The sequence below is a fragment of the Mobula birostris genome, chromosome 15 (genome assembly GCF_030028105.1).
Source record: "Mobula birostris isolate sMobBir1 chromosome 15, sMobBir1.hap1, whole genome shotgun sequence".
In the NCBI taxonomy this organism is placed as follows: Eukaryota; Metazoa; Chordata; class Chondrichthyes; order Myliobatiformes; family Myliobatidae; genus Mobula; species Mobula birostris.
Window position 1 is genome coordinate 28,454,550 of NC_092384.1, and position 26,136 is coordinate 28,480,685.

Here is a 26,136-nt window from a genome sequence, read left to right on the forward strand (position 1 = left end):
TATTCCAAAATCCCAAAAAACCTGAAATACTTCTGGGCCTCAAGCATTTCCAATAAGGTGTGCTCAACCTGTATTTACATTAGTGGCGTTTGATTGGCTATGTGTAAAATTACACTATCTGCAAAAAGTAGGACATATCTAGTCTCACTAATTACTTTCAGTTCAGTCTACGTCATTAACTGAAACTGCTGTTGGTCATTATATCACTTGGCGTTTAGTCACCAATAATCTCCTTTCAGGTGGTATGATCAGCTTTTACCAGAACCATTTACCTCTGCAACTTGTTACTGTACACTCTTTGTCCAAATATTTATTCAAGGAGGGATTGCCAGAGGAAAACTGAAATCCAGACTGAGCCATGCCTTGAAGTCAGGAAGATATAATTGCTGAAGGTCAATCACCTTAAACTCAGGATATTGCTGCAAGATTTCAATGATTGTTGCCTTAGTCTAACACAGAAAATGATGAAAGAACTCTGCATGTCAGGCAGCATCTATGGAGGAAAAATAAGCACTTGACCTTTTGGGCCAAGTATCAACTGCTATTCCCCTCCGTAGGTGCTGCCTGGCCTGCTGAGATCCACCAACGTTTTGTGTGTGTTGCTCAGAGTTTCCAGCATCTGCAAAATAACGTGTTTATCACTGCCCTAGTCTAGTTACCTTTAGCCTTATCAATTATCTTCTTACAATCATATCATAAATAGGTATATTTGTTGAAATTGCACAAATTTTTAAGTCTGTTCACAATTCCTCAATAAATGGAGCTATCTGTATACACATGTAGTACGACCTGGACTGTATTTAGGCTTGACCATTATAAATGGCAGGGAATTTTTGAGCTTTGCAAGGCACACATCAGGAGTGTGCTCTCTGTCAAGATGAATGCATTTCAACAGCAGGTTCCAGAAGCATGGCAACTTCCAGGTCAAGATAGCTTGCTTGATGGCAGATGCATGCTAGCACCTTCATCTATAAGTGTCAGGCTACGTCCATCTCAATCAAGAGTTGTCTCACCACCAATATTTTCACTGTACTCAAAACACTTAGTCAGGTGTTCAATAATTCCTGTAAATAATAATAGACAATTTAGCCTATAAAAGAAAAATAGCTAATGCTTAAATTCAGAAATAAAAACATCTCTGGGTCTGACGTTGTGGCTTCAAGCCCATCTCCTGGAAATCTAAGCAAAAAATCAAGATTTTTCATGTTCATAGAAGGGGTGTTGCAGTGGCCTGAGGTATGATGTTTTTAAAATATGGTCTTAAGAACATAAGAAAATAAGAAATAGAAGCAGGCGTAGACCATCTAGCACATTGATTCTGAACCGTCATTCAACAGGATCATGCCTGATCCGGCAGTGGACTCTATTCCACCTACTGCCTTTTCCCCATAAACCTTTATTCCCTGCTTTGCAAAACTCTAACTTTTTAAAAAATATATGTAATGAGGTGGCCTCTTCTGTTACTCTGGGCCATGAATACCACAGATTAACCATTCTCTGGTAAAAGCAGTTTTCCCTCATTTCCATACTAAATTTATTGCCCAACATCTTAAACTCCTAGTTTTAGTCTCCCTTACCAGTGGAAACAACTTTCTTGCTTTTATGTTATCTATCACTTTCATAATCTTATGTTTCTATAAGATCCCCTCTCATTCTTCTGAATTTCAGCGAGTATAGTCTCAGGCAACTCAATCCTTCCTTATTGGCTAACTCCCTCATCTCCCAAAGGAGATGACCTTACATTTACCAACATTGTACTCCATCTGTCAACCCTTGCCCACTCACTTAACCTACTTATATCTCTCAGCAGACTGTCCACATACTCTGCACAATTTACTTTTCCACTCTATTTAGTGGCATCAGCAAACTTAGGTATGTTACTCTCTGTCCCCACTTCTGAATCGTTAATGTATATCATGAACAATTGTGGGCCAAGCACTGACTCCTGTGGCAGTCCACTCACCACTGACTGCCAATCAGAGAAACACCCATTTGTCCCAACTCTCTGTCTTCCATTGGTTAACGGTTCCTCTGTCCATGCTAATACATTACCCTTAACTCCATGTATCCTTATCTTACGGATAAGTTTTTATACAGCACTTTATTGAGCGCCTCCTGAAAATCCATGTATGCAACATCTACCTGTTCCCCACTATCTGCTCAACTCATTATATCCTCGAAGAATTCCAGTAAGTTGTCAAACAAGACCTGCCCTTCACAAATCTATGTTGTGTATGCCTGATGGAACCCTGTGTCTCGCTGTTTCTTCCTTACTGATAGCTTCAAGCATTTTCCTTAAGTACAGACTTTAAGTTACCTGCATTTGCCCACATCCTTTTCTAAACAGTGGCATGACATCTGCTGTCTTCCAATTTGCCAGAACCTTCCCAGAGAATTTTGGTAAACTATCACAAACGTATCTACTATAACGTGTTCCTATCTAATCACTACTGTTTGTCTAGCTGTTAGGTTTTGAAAGTGCTATCATGGAGGACTGTAAAAGATTCCAGAGCACTTTTTGAAATCACCTGCTGTCCTAGATCATATAGCAGTTTATCGCATTGTTGTTTGTGTTGTCGGAAATAGTGTTTCAGCTGTTTAATACATTACATTGGAATGTGAAGAGCTTATGGAAGGATAATGTAAGTTCATTTGTTTCTTTTGTGGCTATATATTGTCAGTATCTTTAATATCAGTCATACACATCTTGACATGAATAGAAATGCCAGAAATGTCATCAGCTCAAAACATAAAATGTATTTCCCCACAAATGCTGCCTGATCAACAAAATGTTTCCAGCATTTTCAAATACTATTTCAGGTTTCGACCAGCTCCAACATTTTGTTTTTGCATGTATTGATTTTGTTGCAGTATATAAAAAAAATCTTTGTTACTTGGATCAATGGTGTCATGTGTTAGCTACCAAATATAGTTTGAAGGAGCAGATTTAATTGAATTTGCACGAAATGCAAATCACAGTAGACAGATTGAAGTTGAAAGAGTAAACGTTTGAGTAGCATACATAATTTATCTTGTCATTGGTGAGTGAATAGTTACTTCAATGACTGTTGTCATAATGCTTTTAAAGCCTTTGTATAATTGAGATTTGCATTGTTCCTGTTCAGAATATTTTAACTTTTGTTTTGCAGAACTAAAAGACAAAGTGGGTTAAGTAATATTCTGGGAAAGATTGGAGGAAAGAAGCAGAAGTTGAGCACTTTGGAGAAATCGAAGATTGACTGGGAAGCATTCAAAGAAACGGAGGGGATTGGAGATGAGCTTGCAATCCACAACCGAGGAAAGGAAGGGTGAGTGCCCAAACTCTGTCTTTATGGAAACTAACCAAAATTTTAGAACATCACAAAGATACCTGATCAGTTTTTGTGATCACTTTGTACTGGGGAGCACTTGGCTGCCAATCAATTGAATCATTTATTTCCATTCCGCACCAGCATTGAAGCGTGTTATTGGTCGTAGGGCACGCTTTTATCACAATAGGAGAAACTGATTGTTACTGTGAATTCTGCTCAGTTGTATGCCAGTTAGTTTCCATTCTTGTATTTTCAAGTATTGGCAAGTCTGCTGTGGCATCACAATCTGCTATAACCAGGACTATACAGCATGGGGACAAGTCCTTTGGTTCAGCTGGTCCAAGCTGATCAAGATTCCCAACTTTTGCCCACATTTCATTCATATCCTTCTACTATCCTATCAATTTACCTATCTAAGTGTCTTCCTGCAGCAGCTCATGCTATACGGTACACTGACCTTCCTCTGAGTGAAAAAGTTGTCCTTGGGTTCCTATTAAATTCCTTCCTTCTCCCTTAAACTATATTCTCTAGTTCTTGATTTCCCAAACCTTGGAAGTTCACTCTATCCATTTCCCTCATGTTTTATACACCCAATATTAGATCTCCCCTCATTCATCTGCATTCCAATGAATAGTCCTAACCTGCACAGCCTCTCTCCTTAGCTCAGGTCCTTGAGTCCTGTAAACACCCTCGCATATTTCTGCACTCTTTCCAATTTAATATTACCTTTCCTATAGCAGTATGATGAAAACTGAATACAGTATTCTATATGTGCCATAAAGCATTTCAGCCAAAATGTTGGAATTGTTCACATTTCATGTACAAACGTTTGTATTCTATCTAGGAAAATAAATTGTTAAGTACTCATGTCCAGTCTGTCTGTGCAATGTAGAGTAAATTTACAGAGGAAATCTTTCATAATTTCTTAGAATGATTGCAGCACATACAAACTGAAGAGCTAATTCAGTTATTTCACTCCAGTGACCAATTGTGCCATACATCACAGCTATTTCCAGACCCAGTGTCCTAATGGCTATTGAGAGCCGTCTGAGAAATACGTTGCTAGAGTATGAGAGTCTCAACCATGACGAAGAACCTGAACTCAGTGAATACTGTGTCCATTGAGTGAAATGAAATATGGCAGTTTCTTCCAGGTGGCTATTTGTATCTTCTCATCCGAAATTGAGATGAGATGGAAGCAAATATTTTTAGATACCTGGAGTTGTATTGCAATGTTGAATCAGACATTATATAACCATGTTTGTATAATAGTGACTTACAGTGGCCATGATGAGGGTGTGGTCTTTCATTTTCACAGATACATTCAGTGGCCACTTTATTAGGTACACCTGTACGACTGCTCGATAATGCACATATCTAATCAGCCAATCACGTGGCAGCAGTTCAGTGCATAACGGAATGCAGACGTGGTCAAGAGGTTCTTTTGTTGTTCAGACCAAGCATCAGAATGAAGAAGAAATGTGATCTACGTGACTGACTGTGGAAAGATTGTTGGTGCCAGACAGGGTTCTTGGAGTATCTCAGAAACTGCTGATTTCCTGGGATTTTCATGTACAACAGCCTCTAGAGTTTACAGAGAATAGTGCAAAAAACAAGAAGACATCCAGTGCTCAGCAGTTCTTTGGGCAAAAACGCCATGTTAATGCGAGAGTTTATAGGAGAATGGTGAGACTCGTTCAAGCTGACCGGAAGGTAACAGTAACTCACATGACCAGATATTATAACAGTGGTGTGCAGAAGAACATCTCTGAATGTGCAGCACATTGAACCTTGAAGTGCATGGGCTACAGCAGCGGATGTGGATACAGAAGTGGATGGACCATAAAGTATAAAGTAAATTAATTATCTAATTACATATATGTCACCATATACAACCCTGAGATTCGTTTTCTTGCAGGCATACTCAGTAAATCCAACAACCAAATTAGAGTCATTGAAAGACCACACTCCACAGGATGGACAAACAACCAATGTGCAAAAGACAAACTGTGCAGATACAAAATAAAAAAGAAATAATAATAATAAATAAATAAACAATAAATATCGAGAACATGAGATGAAGAGTCCTTGCAAGTGAGTCTGTAGGTTGTGGGAACAGTTCAGTGATGAGGCAAGTGAAGTTGAGTAAAGTTATCCCACTAGTTCAAGAGCCTGATGGTTGAGGGGTAATAACTGTTCCTGAATCTGGTGGTGTGAGTCCTGAGGCTTCTGTACTTTCTTCCTGATGGCAACAGTTGGCAACTCAATCAACAGAATAGAGCGTGACCTGGGTGGTGTGGTTCCCGGATGGTCCATGCTGTTTCCTGCAATAGTGCTTTGTGTAGATGTGCTCAGGGCTTTACTCGTGATGGATTGATCTGTACACACTACCTTTTGTAGGATTTTCCATTCAAGGGCATACTCTCTGTGTCCATTTTATTAGGCACAGGAGGTACCTAATAAAGTGGACACTGGGTGTACTTTGGCTGCTTCTGGGCTCTCCCTCTGTGATATGCAGAGCAATATACATCATCTTATGCTATTTTTTTCCTTACTCCCACTCCTCTTTATATGCTCAGTCTGAGAATATCCTAGCATAGGGGGTAGGTGAACAATATCCTAACATAGAATATCCTAACATAGGGGGTAGGATTGAGAGGAGGAGGAAGTGGATAACCAGGAGCGGGAGGAAGATGGGTTAAGTGGAGGTGGGCGGAGTGTGGGAAAGGGAACAAAAATAGGAGGACCCGAGGAAAACTGGAATGGGGGTGGAGGGGTTCGGGGGTGGGGAAGGTTGAGAATAGGGGTTACTTAAAGTTAGAAACCTTGATATTCACGCCATTGTGTTGTGAACTACCCAGAGGGAACCTAAGATGTTATTCTTCCTGTTTGCATTGAGCTTCATTCTGGTATCAGCAAAAGCAAAGAATGGACAAGTTATGTGAGAATGGGAGGGTGAGTTGAAATGGTCTGCCACTGGGAATGAGTGTGGATGCTCTGAAACAGGACAGGACTCAGCTCAAAAGGTAAGTGCTCAACCAACTGCTGAAATGTGAAGAAGGGTAAACAGCATGCTCATTGTCAGACAGAATGGCATTGCAGTGATAAGCAATGGATATTTGATGGAAGGACTCAAACTGGGAATTGTAGAAAAAGAACTTGAGAGAAAACAATTACTTTGGAGATGTGGTTATAGTTCGTAAGTTTGGCAGAGTCGATAATCAAATTGTATCTGGTATTCTATTCACAATATAAACCCAACAGGGTAGGCATTGTGAAATTAGAAATTTCAGTTAGAATTTACTTGGAGAACGTCTGTCTTTTTGTGATTACCAAGGGGAGTGATGTTCCAATGATACATGACAGTGAAAGTGGTGAATGATTTGAGAAAGTGGCCATAGATGGTCTTGCTAAGGAATATGAACAATCATGAGGGATTGTAAGGTATGCCGACATGCTACACTTGTGATTAGAACCTTCGAATAAGACTGAACTCAAAAGATTCCTCCGCGTTGAATAATATCATTATGTCAGTGGTCCTCACTTTGACCCAGTCATATGTTCCATTTAAGCCAGTGGTTGCTTGCAATTAGCAACTATCACATTTAGGGTAAGTTAGATTAACTTGAGTCTTCGGTGAGGACTGATTTAAACAATGCATCTGTTCTTCATTAAGTGATGTGAAGGTTGGGTGAAGGGAATTTAAGTCGTGATAATGAATGGCAGTGCAGAATTGAGGGGAATTATAACCCTTCCTGCTTCTTGTGTTATTTTCTTAACTCTTTTTATATTAAAATACACCACTAATTCTTAAAGCCTTTCTCTGTTTGAACTCAAATCTTTATTGTGCATGTGTTAAGAATCAGAAGAGCATATCAGCAAAATATAAATAAAGATTTGCTATTGGTAGTAAAGAAATCTTTGTCTTTCTTGTGTCTCTTTGTCATATATCCTAGGATTTTGTTCTTGTTTGAAAAAGAACTGGGTTGCTGTGCTGCCTTTTTGTTGGCTAAAATTATCTTAGCTTGTTTACTTTCATAGTGCATGAAAGCTGTGTCCTCAGGCTCTACCTTTCAGAAATGCACTTCATTTTGGATTTAAAGAAATAGACTTTATTACAAGTAGCAATGCTGTGCTCTTTGTTTGGGAGTATTAATGAAATTGTGCCCCCTGGCTAATTGTCATAAGAGCAGAACCAGTTTTAGTTTCGACATCACACTGGCGATTAAAGTCAAATTTCCATGATCAGTCACATACACAGAGATAAACCAGTCCGTCATTACCTTCTGTACACATGCTGTTATAGATATGGATAATGGCTCAATTGCTGTGTAGGAAATGGTTTGTATATAAATAAACATCAATGTACTGTATTGCCTCTGAAATGTCATTTCTGATCTCAGTCTTCTGTGCAATTTGGTAGCACAGTTATTAAAAAAATCTTGTGAGGGACAGCTGAGAATGGGTCAGATGTTTTTCTGCTTACGAACGGTATGTACATTATTTTTGTAATATTCCATTATGGATTGAGGGCAGGCCAGGCCAGGCCAGAATTTAAAACTCATTCCTGAATGCCTTACGGTAGGAGACTGTAAGTCGCTGCAGTAGTGTTGGTGAAGATGCTCCTGAAGTGCTGTTTGATAGAGAGCTCCAGGATTAAGAAAGGAATGTGCAAATGATAGTCTTCCGAGGAGCAAGAGCTTGTATTTATTTCTATTTTGAAGGAAGGAAGCAAAGCGCACTTTCCATAGGTATAAATGCAAAGGTCAATGGTTTGTAATTTAAGTTCAAGTTTAATTGTCATTCAACCATACATGAATACCCCTGGATATAACCAAGCAAAATAGTGTTCCTCTGGGGCCAAGGTTCAAAACATAGTACCAACAGTCATATACCACACAAGGCACATATAACTCATACAAGGTAGTAGCAAGCATACAGTCACACATTAAAAAAAACTAACCCAGGTCCCTGAGTATCATGTCCTGTAGATGATGGTACATAGGATATTGTCAGCGAGAACAAGCCCACAGCAGTCTGATCATCACACTACTAGAAAGTGCAATCGCAGACAAACATAATCCAGCTTGTCTTCTATAGAGTGAACACTAGAGAGCAGCCCCCAGCCCCACAGCATGGACACTGCACCACACCACCTGCTGCAGCCATTCTTCCCCGAGTGGTAAGAGGCCCTCATCTGCGCTACGACTGAGGCTGCGCAGCTCCCCTGTCGTCAGTCCCACCAGTGAAACACACTTGCAGTATTCCACATTACCAATGTTCAACAGGGTCTTGTGATCACAAAAAAAACATCCAAGACAATCACTCACACCTTTTGTTGGATCACACACCATCTCTGTCGCCGCCTTCCCTGGCTGGCTGCAGCAGGCTAAAACATGGTGTGCAACAAGTCCAGCTTCACAGCTATTGAGCAGGTCGCTGGTGGGGTAGATGTTCTTGATAACCAGCAGTGTCTTGTGATCATAAAAAGGGTGTAAAGGATGAATACAGAAAGGTTGCTGTGTCCAAACGCACCACCATCTTACCAGAAGTCCTCTGTAGACTTACTGATTGGCTATCACTTAATGACACTAGCGGTCAGGTTGCTATCCAATTGCTGAACTGGAAAGGATAAAAATTCTGTGTATCTAAAGTCTCTTCTTTCTCTGACAGCATGGTTTAAGGTCAAAAATTACCGAGGCTTCTTTATTAACCTATAGCATCTAATAATTTTGAAATGTATCACCATAGGTATGTCATTACAGCCAGTGAATGTAATGTCAGTGTCGATCCAACATCACCTCTTACTCTAGCACTATTCTCAGTGCTAGCTGCACTGTATCTGTTGCTGGACGTCTGATGTTCTTAATGGTTCCTCTACACAAATTAGCCCCCTCTTTAATTATTCATCATATCGTCTCTTTGGCTAGCCTGCATTTGTATTCCATTCTCGTTGCTGTTCAGCTCTTGTTTCCCCCTTCACTCCTCTTCCTCAAAATCACCACAGGTTACTTTATTCTCTGTTTGATTTCTGAAGGCTAAATTGCAAACTGTGACTTTGAGAGTCAATAGCCAAGCAGGATGACAAAGTTTAACTTACAAATAACAAGCAAAATAGCTTTATATAACTTCTTTATCTTACTAAGACGATATTTGTATTTTTCCACCGGTGTCTCATACCACCCCCTGTAAATATTCAGTAATAAACACTGGGAAGAAACTGAGCAAGAATACATAAAAGAGAACAACTTCATGCAAAAAAAGTATATTTTTAAAATTACTTCAATAATTTTGCAAAATTTTCTTTAAACGCTCAAATAATTTGTTTTTCTTCCTGTTGAATTTTTGCATTCTTACAAACAAATCCAAATAAAACTACCCTCCTGTTTTTCTTCAAAAAATTAAATCCTTTATGACATTGATTGTTGATGTTGGATAACCCTGCTGTTTACTTGCCTACAAGAGAAGTATTTCCTGTATTCTTTCTGCGGCCAGATCTTTCATTATTTTTACCTCTACTGAGCTACATCTGAAGAGCCCAGGCTTCACTTTGAAGTTGGCTTCATGTTCTGTTTTGTATCATCAGACCACTGGTTGAGAACTGATAATGATTCAATGTTCTGTATTTAGACATATTCAGCTAAATTCAAGTTTGTTAAGAATTCTGTTGAATTACAGAGCAAGTTTGTGCAGAGACAACCCTGGGTCTGTAAGCCCTGCAGTCCTACGTTCACAAGCTCTGCTGAAATGTATGGTAATTTTTCATTCTGTATAAGGATTCTAAAGATAGATAGAAATATTGGCTTTTGACTGAATGTGAAAAATGTAACTGTCTAAATTCATCATTAATGAATTTATCTCCTCCCTCCCCGTCATCCTCAGCACAGGTGCTTCCCAGGGCTGTGTGCTGAGCCCATTGCTGTACACTCTGCTCACACGTCTGCACGGCTACACGGCCAAATGCCCGAGTGACACTACTCACTGGAATTCAGAAGAATGAAGGGTAACCTAATTGAACCTATTGAATGTGGAAAGGCCTCGATAGAGTAGATGTGGAGAGGATTTTTCATATGGTAGGGAAATTTAAGACCAGAGAATACAGCCTCAGAATAGAGGGAGGTCCTTTTAGAACAAATATGAGGAGAAATTTCTTTAGCCAGAGAATGGTGAGTCTGTGGAATTTGTGTAGACCAGGTGATTAGGTATATTTAAGGCAGAGGTTGATAGATTCTTGATTAGTCAGGGCATGAAGGGATACGTGGAGAAGGCAGGAGATTGGGGCTGAGAGGGAAAATAGATCAGCTGTGATGAGATGGCAGAGCAGACTCAATGGGCCAAATGGCCTAATTCTGCTCCTCGATGGTCTTATGGTCTAATCACGTGGTCAAGTTTGATGATAACATGTCAGTGCTGAGGCTCATCACTGGCAGCATTGAGCTGGCCTATAGAGAGGAGATTGAAGAACTTGAGGCATAGTGTCACAAGACAAAGGAGGTGATTATCAACTTCTGGAGAACTTGCACCACTCACACCCCTCTTTACCATCGGCGTCACAGTAGTGGAAACTGTGAGCGGTTTCAAACTCCTGGGAGAGCACATCTTGCACAGCCTCTCATGGTCCCAGAACACATTCTACACAATCAGGAAAGCTCACCAATGCAACACACACAAAATGATGGAGGAACTCAACAGGCCAGGCAGCATCTGGAAAAGAGTACACAGTGGATGTTTCGGGCCGAGACTGTTCATCAGGACACTTGGTGCGTTGCCTTGGATTTCCAGCATCTGCAGATTTTCTCATGTTTGTGAAGCTTATAGATGTGGACTATGCACATCTATACTCATGTCATTCTACAGATGCGCAGTAGAGAGCATCCTAACAAGCTATATCACTGCATGGTATCAAAATCACTGCATGTTATTTGGTATAATTCCTCAACATATTCACGGTATTTCTATATCTGACCAATATGTAATTGCATTTGTGACATTATTGGCCAGAAGGGCTATTTTATTAAAATGGAAAGATGCCTCTGCTCCCACTTTGATACAATGGTTCTCTCAGGTGATGTTTTGTCTTAGTTTGGAAAAAATTAGAAGTCGAACTTTTGATCCCAAATTTGACTTCGAGAAAAGGTGGGGTTCTTTTGCCCGTTATTACCATTTGACTTGAGTTGGTACAGATGGTCCTTCTCTGATGCTTGCTTATATGGGTTTGGTTGGCGGTTTGATGTCTTTTTTTTATGGAAGCTTGTATGGCGCATCGCTCCGGGTTTGTGCTCCAAATGGGTTTTTTTTCCTTTTTTTTTAGTTATTAGGGGTTTTCTCTGTTTTAGTTAGTAAGGGTTCTTTTTTTTCTTTCTTTTTTCCATATAAAAAAAACCTTAATACTTTGTTTTTTGATTATTATTGATATATTGCTCAGCCTGGTTGATAGTTTATCTTTTACTATACATATGGATATGTTGTCTTGATTATTTTGATGTATTTTTTTTCTGTTGTTGATTTTTAATAATTAATAAAAAGATTTAAAAAGAAAGAAAGAAAACCGCACTGCGGTGGAAAAGAGGGATCTATGACAGGTAGTTAAAACTGCCCAATGCATTACCAGCACCACCCTTCCACGCATCATGGACATATGTGTAGAAAGGTGCCAGAAAAGGATCAGTAACGTTATGAAGGATCCCATGCATCCTACTTATGGACTGTTTGTCCCACTACCATCAGGGAGGAGGCTACGTAGCATCCACGCCAGGACCACCAGACTCATAAACGTTACTTTACCCAAGCAGTAAGGCTGATAAACACCTCCACCCACTAACCCACCCTTTCACACCCTGAACCACCAGTACTTTATCACTTACTGTCAGTCACCTTATGTCCAACGCTCCTGTGCCTAGCGTCACTCTATGGACGCACAATCAGGCTACATATATACTGTATGCTATCTTCTGCATTTATATTTATTGTTTTTTGTTATTGTGTTCTTTATGTTACTGTGTTTTTGTGTATTGAATCAGATTCAGAGTAACAATTATTTCATTCTCCTTTACACTTGTGTACTGGAAATGACATTTAGCAGTCTTCCATCTTGAGCTGCCTTCCAACCCCTTTCAAAACTTTGGTTTTCAAATTAAACCTTCTATCGCAATCCCTACCGTTTGCTCAGCTAAAAGCTTTTATGCTAAACTGGAGTTTAAGTGGTTCTTTTAGCAATAGCACTCTTAACTTTTATGAAACATTACTAAGTTAGTTCCCTTGCAATAAGTTGTTTTGATTTTAAACGAGTAAGGCAAACGGAGGAAGAGAATAGAAGTTGTGAATGACTCAGCAACTGGACCAGGCCAGACTTGGAGCTGCGATACACCAACAATTCATTTGTCTTCTAGTGACCATTGTATAAAATATAAAGAAAATTGAGCGCATAGAATTTGAGAAAGTTAGTCTATTTGTTTTATTCCACCTGTTTACTTGAATACTATCGCCTCTTATAAAGGGGAGGGAGGGACAGCCTCCGGGTCCAACATATTATTCTCCGTAACTTCCGCCACCTCCAACGGGATCCCACCACTAAGCACATCTTTCCCTCCCCCCCCCTCTGCATTCTGCAGGGATCGCTCCCTGCACAACTCCCTTGTCCATTCGTCCCCCCCATCCCTCCCCACTGATCTCCCTCCTGGCACTTATCCGTGTAAGCGGAACAAGTGCTACACATGCCCTTACACTTCCTCCCTTACCACCATTCAGGGCCCCAAACAGTCCTTCCAGGTGAGGCAACACTTCACCTGTGAGTCGACTGGGGTGATATACTGCGTCCAGTGCTCCCGATGTGGCCTTTTATATATTGGCGAGACCCGACGCAGACTGGGAGACCGCTTTGCTGAACATCTACGCTCTGTCCGCCAGAGAAAGCAGGATCTCCCAGTGGCCACACATTTTAATTCCACATCCCATTCCCACTCTGACATGCCTATCCACGGCCTCCTCTACTGTAAAGATGAAGCCACACTCAGGTTGGAGGAACAACACCTTATATTCCGTCTGGGTAGCCTCCAACCTGATGGCATGAACATCGACTTCTCTAACTTCCACTAGGCCCCACCTCCCCCTCGTACCCCATCTGTTACTTATTTTTATGCACACACCATCTCTAGGAAGAGGTGCAGTTGACGTTTCAGGCCGAGACCCTTCGTCAGGACTAACTGAAGCAAGAGTGAGTAAGGGATTTGAAAGTTGGAGGGGGAGGGGGAGATCCAAAATGATAGGAGAAGACAGCAGGGGGAGGGATGGAGCCAAGAGCTGGACAGGTGATTGGCAAAAGGGGATACAAGAGGATCATGGGACAGGAGGTCCGGGAAGAAAGACGGGGGCGGGGGGGGGGACCCAGAGGATGGGCAAGAGGTATATTCAGAGGGACAGAGGGAGAAAAAGGAGAGTGAGAGAAAGAATGTGTGCATAAAAATAAATAACAGATGGGGTACGAGGGGGAGGTGGGGCCTAGCGGAAGTTAGAGAAGTCGATGTTCATGCCATCAGGTTGGAGGCTACCCAGACGGAATATAAGGTGTTGTTCCTCCAACCTGAGTGTGGCTTCATCTTTACAGTAGAGGAGGCCGTGGATAGGCATGTCAGAGTGGGAATGGGATGTGGAATTAAAATGTGTGGCCACTGGGAGATCCTGCTTTCTCTGGCGGACAGAACGTAGATGTTCAGCAAAGCGGTCTCCCAGTCTGCGTCGGGTCTCGCCAATATATAAAAGGCCACATCGGGAGCACCGGACGCAGTATATCACCCCAGTCGACTCACAGGTGAAGTGTTGCCTCACCTGGAAGGACTGTTTGGGGCCCTGAATGGTGGTAAGGGAGGAAGTATAAGGGCATGTGTAGCACTTGTTCCGCTTACATGGATAAGTGCCAGGAGGGAGATCAGTGGGGAGGGAAGGGGGGGGGACAAATGGACAAGGGAGTTGTGTAGGGAGCGATCCCTGCGGAATGCAGAGAGAGGAGGGGAGGGAAAGATGTGCTTAGTGGTGGGATCCCGTTGGAGGTGGCGGAAGTTACGGAGAATAATATATTGGACCCAGAGGCTGTCCCTCCCTCCCGGACCTCCTGTCCCATGATCCTCTGGTATCCCCTTTTGCCTCCCGGACCTCCTGTCCCATGATCCTCTCGTATCCCCTTTTGCCTCCCGGACCTCCTGTCCCATGATCCTCTTGTATCCCCTTTTGCCTCCCGGACCTCCTGTCCCATGATCCTCTCGTATCCCCTTTTGCCTCCCGGACCTCCTGTCCCATGATCCTCTCATATCCCCTTTTGCCATACCTCTTGCCCACCCTCTGGGTCCCCCCCCCCCTTTGTCTTTCTTCCCAGACCTCCTGTCCCATGATCCTCTGGTATCCCCTTTTGCCAATCACCTGTCCAGCTCTTGGCTCCATCCCTCCCCCTCCTGTCTTCTCCTATCATTTTGGATTTCCCCCTCCCCCTCTAACTTTCAAATCCCTTACTCACTCTTGCTTCAGTTAGTCCTGACGAAGGGTCTCGGCCTGAAACGTCGACTGCACCTCTTCCTAGAGATGCTGCCTGGCCTGCTGTGTTCACCAGCTACTTTGATGTGTGTTGCTTGAATTTCCAGCATCTGCAGAATTTCTGTTGTTGACATAGGAGACAACAGGGCTTTGCTTCAAGATGCGCTCAATGCCTTCTATGCTTGCTTTGACCATCACAAAGCGATGGAAAAACCATCACAAATTCCCACATTCCCCAATAATCCTCTGATTTCAGGCTCTGAAGCCGACATGCGAAAAGTCTTCAGGAGAGTGAATGCACAAAGAGCATCTGGCTCAGATGGGGTACCTGGCCAAGTACTATAGACCTGTGCTGCTCAACTGGCTGGTGTGCTCACTGAGATCTTTAACCTCTCATGTCCACAGTGAGTGGTACCCACCTGCTTCAAGCAGGCTTCAATTATGCCTATGCCCAAGAAGAGCATGGTAACCTGCCTCAATGATTATTGCCCAGTAACACTTATATCCATAGTAATAAAGTGCTTTGAGAGGTTGGTGATGAAACATATCAATCCCCGCCTGAGAAGTGATAAAGATCCTCTCCAATTTGCCTACCAGAGCACAGGTCCACAGCAGATGCCATCTCATTGACTCTTCATTCAAACCTGAAAAATCTGCACAGCAGAGATGCATACATTAGGATACTCTTTGTCGACTATAGTTCAGCATTCAATACCGTCACCCCCTCAAAACTAATCAATAAGTTCCAAGGCCTTGGCCTCAATTCCTCCGTGTACAAATGGATCCTGGATTTCCTCATCTGCAAACCCCAGTCAGTTCGGATTGGCAACAACATCCCTTCCATAACCTCCATCAGCACAGGTGCACAACAAGGCTATGTGCTTACCTCCTGCATTATTCACTTTACACTTAGGACTGTGTGGGTAAGCACAGCTCCAATGCCATGTTCAAGTTTGCTGATGACACCATTGTTGGAGGCCGGATCAAGGGTGGTGATGAATCAGCATGTAGGAGAGAGAATGAAAATTTGTCTGACTGGTGTCATAACCTCTTACTCAATGTCAGCAAGACCAGGGAACCAATTGTAGACCTCAGGAGAAAGAAACCAGAGGTCCATGAGCCAGTCCTCATCGGAGGACAAGAGGTGGAGAGGGTTAACAACTTTAAATTCTTAGGTGTTATTATTTCGGAAGACCTGCCCTGGGCTTAGCATGTAATTGTAACTACGAAGAAAGCACATCAGCACCTCTAATTCCTTAGATGTTTGCGGAGGTTCGGCACGGCATCCAAAACATCGACACACTTCTCGATGTGTAGTGGAGAATATGTTGACTGACTGCATCACAGCCTGGTGTGTAAACACCGATGCCCGTGAATAGAAACTCCTACAAAAAGTGGTGGATACGGCCCAGTTCTTCTTGGATAAAGCCCTCCCAACCATTGAGCACATCGATATGAAACGCTGTTATAGTATAGCAGTATCCGTCATCAGGGACCCCCACCACCTAGGACATGCTCTCTTCTCTCTGCTGCCATCAGGAAGAAGGTACAAGCCTTGGGGCTCACACCACCAGGTTCAGGGAACATTAATTCCCCCTCAACCATCATGCTCTTGAACCAAAGGGCATAACTTCACTCATCTTCACTTGCAGCATCATTGAAATGTTCCCACAACCAATGGGCTTACTTTCAAGGACTCTTCATCTCATGTTCTCGATATTTATTTATTTATTTATTATTATTAATTCTTATTTTTGTATTTGCACAGTTTGTTGTCTTCTGCACTCTGTTTGAATGCCCTGGTTGAGCAGTCTTTCATTGATTCTATTATGGTTATTATTCTATAGATTTATAGAGTATGCCCACAAGAAAATGAATCGCAAGGTTGTATATGGTGATATATATGTACTTTGATGATAAAACTTACTTTGAACTTTGATTAATAACAGCCTGCCTGTACCTTGAGCAGCATGATGATGATGTTATGAAATACTTCAAAAGCACAGAACTGTTTATGATCCTTGCATTTTCTTTTGTTTTCAATTCTAATCGCATCTATCAGTTCTCATCTCTACTCCTGAACATGACTTTAATGTACCAGCATAAAATGCTAGATCAGCTCAGCAGGCCTGGCAGCATCTATGGAAAAGAGTAAACAACTAACATTTCATCAGGACTCGGCCCAAAACGTCAACTGTTTACTCTTTACAACAGATGCTTCCTGGAGTGGTGAGTTCCTCCGGCATTTTGCGTGTGTTGCTTGGATTTCTAGCACCTCCAGATTTTCTTGTGTTTGTTAATATACCAACTCTACTTCTGTCCTATAAACAATCATTTATTGAAAATGCTCCTGGTTTTAGTTCTGAAAGCAGGTGGCAAACCAGCATGGGGAATTTGACCAAGGTTTAAAAAATTGAGTAGTGTCATCTGTGAGAGAAGTTGGTCACGGGCAGTTTAGCCCGCCCAAGCCTCCTCTACCCAAGAAACTCACATTGTATTATACTGTAAATCGGCAATAGCATAGAGATAATATAATTTATATGGTCACAGAGTAATACAAACTTTTGGCTCAACCGGTCCATGGCAACCACGTTGTCTACCCAACCAGTCCTGATTTCCTGCATTCAACCCATATCCATCAAGCCCCGTCCATGTACCTATCCAAGTGCTTTTTAAATGATATTATTCTACTTGCCTCTGTCACTTCCTCAGGCAGCTCATTCCACATAATCACCACCTTCTGCGTGAATAGGTTACCTCTCAGGTCTCTTTTAAATCTTTCCCCTCTCACTATAGACATATGCCCCCTAGATTTGTACTCCCTATCCTGGAGAAATGTCTGTTACCAGCCACCTTCTCAATATTTCTCATCATTTGAAACACTTCTGTAAGGTCCCCTCTCATTCTTCTACATTCAAGGAATGAAGACCCAGTCTGACCAATATATCCCTGTAACTCAGGCACTGTCGTTTGGCAGCAAACTTATCTTCACTCTTTCCAGTTTAACTACACCTTTCCTTTACTGGTGTGACCTAATATGTACACAGTACTCCAGGTACAACCTCAACATTGGCATATACAACTGCAATGTAAGGTACAAACTCTTATACTCAGCGTCTGACTGATGGCTAGCTTACCAAGTTCCCTTTTAACCTGTTTATCTGTGAAGCTGCCTTCACTGAACTACGCGCTTGTACTCCTAGATCCTCTGTTCTATTACATTTTCTGGTGATCTACAAGTTCTACACTGGTTTGACTTTCTAAGATATAGTATCTTACACCTTTTTATTGAAATCCATTTGCCACTCCTTGGCCTACTTCCTTAACTGATCTAGATCCCCGTGTAATCTATGATCACTACCTTCACTAACAACACCACCTCCTAATTTCATGTCATTTGCAAACTTACTGATCAAGCCTTGTGCATTTGCCTCCAAGTATAACAAATAACAAGGGTCTCATATGTCCATAAGACCATAAAATATAGGAGCAGAAGTAGGCCATTCGGCCCATCGAGTCTGCTCCACCATTCAATCATGGGCTAATCCAATTCTTCCAGTCATCCCCACTCTTCTACCTTCTCCTCATACCCCTTGATGCCCTGGCTAATCAAGAACTATCTATATCTGCCTTAAATGTACCCAGTGACTTGGCCTCCACAGCCGCTCGTAGCAACAAATCCCACAGATTTACCACCCTCTGACTAAAGTAATTTCTCCACTTGTCTGTTCTAAATGGACGTCCTTCAATCCTGAAGTTGTGCCCTCTTGCCCTAGACTCCCCTACCATGGGAAATAACTTTGCCATATCTAATCTGTTCAGGCCTTTTTAACATTCGGAATGTTTCTATGAGATACCCGCTCATTCTCCTGAACTCCAGGGAATACAGCCCAAGAGCTGCCAGACATTCTCATACGGTAACCCTTTCATTCCTGGAATCATTCTCGTGAATCTTCTCTGAACCCTCTCCAATATCCTTTCTAAAGTATATCCCTTCTAAAATAAGGAGCCCAAAACTGCCCACAATACTCCAAGTGTGGTCTCACGAGTGCCTTATAGAATCTCAATATCACATCCCTGCCCTTATATTCTATACCTCTAGAAATGAGTGCCAACATTGCATTCGCCTTCTTCACCACCAATTCAACCTAGAGGTTAACCTTTAGGGTATCCTGCACAAGGACTCACAAGGCCCTTTGCATTTCTGCATTTTGAATTCTCTCCCCATCTAAATAAAATAATAGTCTGCCCCATTATTTCTTCCACCAAAGTGCATGACTGTACACTTTCCAACATTGTATTTCATTTGCCACTTCTTTGCCCATTCCCCTAAACTATCTAAGTCTCTCTTCAGGCTCTCTGTTTCCTCAACACTACCCGCTCCTCCACCTATCTTTGTATCATTGGCAAATTTAGCCACAAATCCATTAATCCCATAGTCCAAATCATTGACGTACATCGTAGGAAGCAGTGGTCCCAACAACAAACCCCTGTGGAACTCCACTGGTAACCGGCAGCCAGCCAGAATAGGATCCCTTTATTCCCACTTTCTGTTTTCTGCCAATCAGCCAATGCTCTACCCATGCTAGTAACTTCCCTGTAATTCCATGGGCTCTTATCTTGTTAAGCAGCCTCATGTGTGGCACCTTGTCAAAGGCCCTCTGAAAATCCAAGTACACCACATCTACTACATCTCCTTTATCTATCCTGCTTGTAATTTCCTCAAAAAATTGCAGTAGGTTAGTCAGGCAGGATTTTCCTTTCAGGAAACCATGCTGGCTTTGGCCTGTCTTGTCATGTGCCTCCAGGTACTCCATAATCTCATCCCATATAACCATATAACAATTACAGCACGGAAACAGGCCATCTTGGCCCTTCTAGTCCGTGCCGAACTCCTACTCTCACCTAGTCCCACCGACCTGCACTCGGTCCATAACCCTCCATTCCCTTCCTGTCCATATATCTATCCAATTTAACTTTACTTGACAACATCGAACTTGCTTCAACCACTTCTGCTGGAAGCTCGTTCCACACAGCTGGAACCATGTATCCTCTGAGTAAAGAAGTTCCCCCTCATGTTACCCCTAAACTTTTGCCCTTTAACTCTCAACTCATGTCCTCTTGTTTGAATCTCCCCCACTCTCAATGGAAAAAGCCTATCCACGTCAACTCTGTCAATCCCCCTCATAATTTTAAATACCTCTACCAAGTCCCTGCTCAACCTTCTATGCTCCAAAGAATAGAGACCTAACTTGTTCAACCTTTCTCTGTAACTTAGGAGATGAAACCCAGGCAACATTTTAGTAAACCTCCTCTGTACTCTCTCAATTTTATTGACATCTTTCCTATACAGGTTTCCCCACCATCTGAAGGTAGAGCGTTCCTATGAAACGGTTCGTAAGTTGAAATGTCATAAAGCGAAGAAGCAATTACCATTTATTTATATGGGAAAATTTTGTGAGTGTTCGCAGACCCAAAAATAACCTACCAAATCATGCCAAATAACACGTAAAACCTAAAATAACAGTAACATGTAGTAAAAGCAGGAAAGATATGATAAATACACAGCCTATATAAAGTAGAAATACTTTTCCACAGTCATTACTGCACTGTTCTCTGTAGCGAAAATCTCACGCAAGCACCGTCGGCAGAAAATCTCACACAAGCGCTGTTGGCAAAAACACGGCGCAAGCGCTCTCCAGTAACCTTTAAGCTATGAAGCTGCCAAATCATACCAAATAACACGTAAAAATACACAGCCGATATAAAGTAGAAATAATGTATGTAAAGTGTAGTATCACTTACCGGAATTGGGAAGACAGCACCGAGCACACTGATGATGGTATGTTAGACTGAGTCGGAGTTTGGGTGGTGCAGTGGCCCCCACCCTCCAGGCTGCCGAGCAATACATTGCCGCAAAGCATGCAGGGGTCCAGCGGTAGCCGGAAGGCACACAGCATATTTTAAGAAAAAAGCCGAAACAAACATGCTAATTAATTGGGTGCCACCCAGCACGTAATTGTCGGGATCAGTACTGATTTCCAATTGCGTCGTCTCTGTTCTGGGCCGACACTTACGTGTCGGGCAGCACCTAATTAATTAGCATGTTTATTTCGGCTTTCTTCTTAAAGATGTGCTGTGTGCCTCCCGGCTACCGTTGCATTCTCCGCGAATTGGTATCTGTCCGTGGCCTGGGTGTTGGGGTGGTGGGACACTGGGGTGTCATCTCGTCATCGTCTGTTTCCATTAGGGGCAGGCAAGTCATCTTCTATCTCTGCCCGCCTCGATGTTGAAGATCGAGGTTCGTCGTCCGCTGTGGCTGATGTGGAAGGCTTGCTTGACTGCTGAGCCTTGCGCATTTTTCTGTCACACAGTTCTTTGTAAGGGCTCAAACCATCCTGCAAATATCCCCTAATCCGACGTACCCTTTCAAAATTAAAGTCGTTCTTTATCATTACTCATTCGGTTTCGATTGTTATCCTTTTTTCTTCCAATTGCATCAGCTCTTGATCTATCAGTTCTTGGTCATGGGATGCCAAAACCTCTTCAACATCATGTTCGTCAACTTCCACAAGCCAAACTCACATTGTCCTTACTTCGTTCACCACGATCGAAACGCTTAATTATGTCTAGTTTTACGCTAAGTGTAACACCCTTACGAGCTCTTTTATGCTTTTCCAATACCTCAGAGCTCATTTTGCAAACGGCTGCTCAATGCAACATGTTTAAGCAATGCCGTTCTGAATCCGGGGGAGAGCGGCTGCTTGGGGCGCGCGCTGATTTTTTCACACGCTGATTTTTTATCGCGGGCTGCTTTTTTTTTTGTAACAGTGAAAACACCTTCTGAAAGCGAAAACAGGGTACTAATGTAGGTCTTTCGTAACAGTGAGGTTTCATAAAGCGAACGTTCGAAAAGCGGGGGCACCTGTAATTCGGTGACCAGAACTGTGCATAGTACTCCAAATTTGGCCTTCCCAATGCCTTATACAATTTCAACATTACATCCCAACTCCTATACTCAATGCTCTGATTAATAAAGGCCAGCATACCAAAAGCTTTCTTCACCACCCTATCCACATGAGATTCCACCTTCAGGGAACTATGCACCATTATTCCTAGATCCCTCTGTTCTACAGCATTCTTCAATGCCCTACCATTTACCATGTACGTCCTATTTTGATTAGTCCTACCAAAATGTAGCACCTCACGTTTTTCAGCATTAAACTCCATCTGCCATCTTTCAGCCCACTCTTCTAACTAGCCTAAATCTCTCTGCAAGCTTTGAAAACCTACTTCATTATCCACAACGCCACCTATCTTAGTATCATCTGCATACTTACTAATCCAATTTAGCACCCCATTATCCAGATCATTAATATATATGACAAGCAACATTGGACCCAGTACAGATCGCTGAGGCACACCGCTACACACCGTCCTCCAACCTGACACACAGTTATCCACCACTATTCTCTGGCATCTCCCATCCAGCCACTGCTGAATCCATTTTACCACTTCGATATTAATGCCTAACGATTGAACCTTCCTAACTAACCTTCCGTGTGGAACCTTGTCAAAGGCCTTACTGAAGTCCATATAAACAACATCCACCGCTTTCCCTTGTCAACTTTTCTAGTAACCTCATCAAAAAATTCAATAAGATTTGTCAAATATGACCTTCCACGCACAAATCCATGTTGACTGTTCCTAATCACACCCTGTCTATCTAGATAATTATATATACCATCTCTAAGAATACTTTCTATCAATTTACCCACCACTGACGTCAAACTCACAGGCCAATAATTGCTAGGTTTACTCTTAGAACCCTTTTTAAACAATGGAACCACATGAGCAATAGGCCAATCCTCTGGCACCATCCCCGTTTCTAATGACATTTGAAATATTTCTGTCAGAGCCCCTGCTATTTCCACACTAACTTCCCTCAAGGTTCTAGGGAATATCCTGTCAGGACCTGGAGACTTATCCACTTTTATATTCCTTAAAAGCGCCAGTACTTCCTCTTCTTTAATCATCATACTTTCCATAACTACCCTACTTGTTTCCCTTACCTTACACAATTCAGAATCCTTCTCCTTAGTGAATACCGAAGAAAAGAAATTGTTCAAAATCTCCCCCATCTCTTTTGGCTCCGCACATAGCCGTCCACTCTGATTCTCTAAGGGACCAATTTTATCCCTCACTATCCTTTTGCTATTTATATAACTTTAGAAACCCTTTGGATTTATTTTCACCTTACTTGCTAAAGCTGCCTCGTGTCTTCTTTTAGCTTTTCTAATTTCTTTCTTAAGATTCTTTTTACTTTCTTTATATTCCTCGAGCACCTTATTAACTCCAAGCTGCCTATATTTATTGTAAATCCCTCTCTTTTTCTGAACCAAGTTTCCTATATCCCTTGAAAACCATGGCTCTCTCAAACTTTTAACCTTTCCTTTTAACCTAACAGGAACATAAAGATCCTGTACCCTCAAAATTTCACCTTTAAATGACCTCCATTTCTCTATTACACCCTAATAATCAATTCCAACAACCTCTTAACCACTGATGTCAGGCTAACAGTCTATAGTTTCTTTTCTGCTGCCTCCCACCCTTCTTAAATAGCGGGGTAACACTTGCAATTTTCCAGTCATCCAGTACAATGCCAGAATCTATTAATTCTTGAAAGATCACCGTTAATTCCTCCACAATCTCTCCAGCTATTTCCTTCAGAACCCAAGGGTGCATTCCATGAGGTCCAGGAGATTTATCCACCCTTAGACTATTAGGCTTCCTGAGCACCTTCTCAGTCATAATTTTCACTGTACATACTTCCCTGACACTCTTGATTATCTGGTATACTGCAGGTGTCTTCCACTGTGAAGACTGATGCAAAATACGCATTCAGTTCCTCTGCCATCTCTGTGTCTCTCATTACAATATCTCCAGCGTCATTTTCTATTGGTTCTATATCTACCCTCAACTCTCTTTAACCCTTTATATACTTAAAAAAGCTTTTAGTATCTTCTTTGATATTAGTTGCCAGCTTCCTTCCATAATTCATCTCTTCCTTCCTAGTGTCCTTCTTAGTTTCCTTCTGCAAGTTTTTAAAAGTTTCCCATTCCTCTATCTTCCCACAAACTGTGGCTTCCTTGTATGCCTTCTCTTTTGCTTTTACTTTGGCTCTGACTTCATTTGTCAGCCACGGTAGGGTTCTTCTTCCATTTGAAAATTTCTTCTTATTTGGAATATATCTGTCTTGCACTTCCTTCATTTTTTGCAGAAACTCCAGCCATTGCTGCTCTGCTGTCCCTCCTGCTAGTGTCCTCTTCCAATCAACTTTGACCAGTTCCCCTCTCATGCCATTGTAATTTCCTTTATTCCACTGAAATACCGACACATTGGAATTTAGTTTCTCCTTTTCAAATTTCAAAGTGAACTCGATCATATTGTGATTACAGCAGATCTCCTAGTGGGCTCAACAACAGGCTGTTCTAAAAAGCCATCCCTTAGACATTCTATAAATTCTCTCTCTTGAGGTCCAGTACTGGCCTGGTTTTCCCAATCCACTTTCATGTTAAAATCCCCAATGATTATCATGACATTGCCCCTCTGACATTAGGGTCTTTTTACCCTTGCCATTTCTTAACTCAACCCATAGGACTTTCTAATCCTATGTCACCCCTTTCTAATGATTTAATATTATTTCTTATACACAGAACCACACCACCCCCTCTGCCTACTAACGTATCTTTCCGATACACTGTATATCCTTGGACATTCCACTCCCAATGGCAGCCATCCTTTAGCCAAGTGTCAGAGATGGCCACAATGTCATACTTGCCAATCTATAGCTGAATTTCAAGATTGTCCATTTTATTTCTTATGCTGCATGCATTCAAATTTAACACCTTCAGTCCAGTATTTGTTGCTTTCTGTTTTAACTGCGCCACACCTCTATTGCCCTATAACTCATCCCCCTGGCTGTGATTATGCCTCATCTCCTGCCTGTCCTTTCTATCATCTCTGTTGCATGCTGTCTTTGATTTATTTCTGTTTTCCCCTTCCCCAGCCCTATCACTCCGGTTCCCATCCCCCTGCAACATTAGTTTAAACCCTCCCTAACGGGTCTATTAACTGTGCCCGCTAGGATATTGGACCCCTTTGGCATCAGATGTAACCTGTCCTTTTTGTACAGGTCGTACCTCCCCCAGAAGAGGCCCCAGTGATCCAGGAACCCAAAGCCCTGCCCCCTGCACCAGTCTCTTAGCCACGCATTAACATGCCTGATCATGCTATTCTTGAGCTCGTTAGCACGTCACAGGGAGCAATCCTGAGATTACTATCCTGGAGGTCCTGCTTTTAAGCTTCCTACCCAACTCCCTGAATTCTCTCTTCAGGACCTCCTCCCTTTTTCTACCTATGTCATTGGTACCAATGTGTACCAAGACTTCTGGTTGTTCACCCTCTCCCTTCAGAATACTCTGCACCTGATCCGAGATGTCCTGTATCCTGGCACCTGGGAGGCAACACACCATGCAGGTATCTCTATCAGGCAGGCAGAACCTCTTGTCTGTTCCCCTCACTATGGAATCCCATATGACTACGGCATTTCTCCCCTTCTCTCCCTTCTGCACCACGGAACTAGGCTCAGTGCCAGAGACCCGATCGCCATGGTTGTCCTCTGTCAGGTCATCTCCCTCAACAGCATCCAAAATGAGATAATGATTACTGAGGGGGATGGCTACAGGGGTGCTCCCTACTATCTGAGCTCTTCCCTGGCAGTCACCCACTTATCTAACTCCTGCAGCCTCGGGGTGACTAACTCCCTGTAGCTCCTCTCTATCTCCTGCTCAATTTCCCTAATGAGATGTAGGTCATCGAGCCGCAGCTCCAGATCCCTAACACAGTCTCTAAGGAGCTGAGTCTCGGTGCACCTGGCACGGATGTGGCCATCTGGGAGACTGGAAGATTCCTAGGATTCCCACATCTGACACCCAGAGCAAATTGTTAAACCTACAGACATGCTCTCCATTCGTCAAATAATGCAAGGAAAAAACTAAGTCCATGTACCCACTTACCTCGCCAAAGCCCTGCCAGTCTGACTCAGACCACTCCGTCAATGACCGCTCCGCTAGGTAGTGTCTCCCTTTTATGACTGAACCTTCCCTGCTTGCCAACCTCACAATTGGTGCTCTGGTTATAGCCGAGTTCCCGTGCAGCTTTCCCCTTTTAATCTTCGCTCCCAGACCTGTGCACCACCTCCTCTCTCATAGCTTGCCAACCCACAATTAGTCTGCTGGTT

General features: G+C 42.4%; 1 protein-coding gene across 2 annotated transcripts in view; it reads left to right on the forward strand.

Annotated features, from left to right (window-relative positions):
• Positions 1 to 26,136, forward strand: part of cfdp1 (craniofacial development protein 1) — a 229,138-nt gene that overhangs the window by 173,502 nt on the left and 29,500 nt on the right. The window contains exon 7 of one of the 2 annotated variants that reach the window (XM_072279522.1): positions 3,150 to 3,265. In XM_072279522.1, the coding sequence (XP_072135623.1) occupies positions 3,150 to 3,172 (23 nt within the window). In that variant the 3' untranslated portion in view covers positions 3,173 to 3,265. Of the gene's footprint in view, positions 1 to 3,149; positions 3,309 to 26,136 lie in introns of those variants that run through there. The other variant, XM_072279520.1, reaches the window with a different exon arrangement.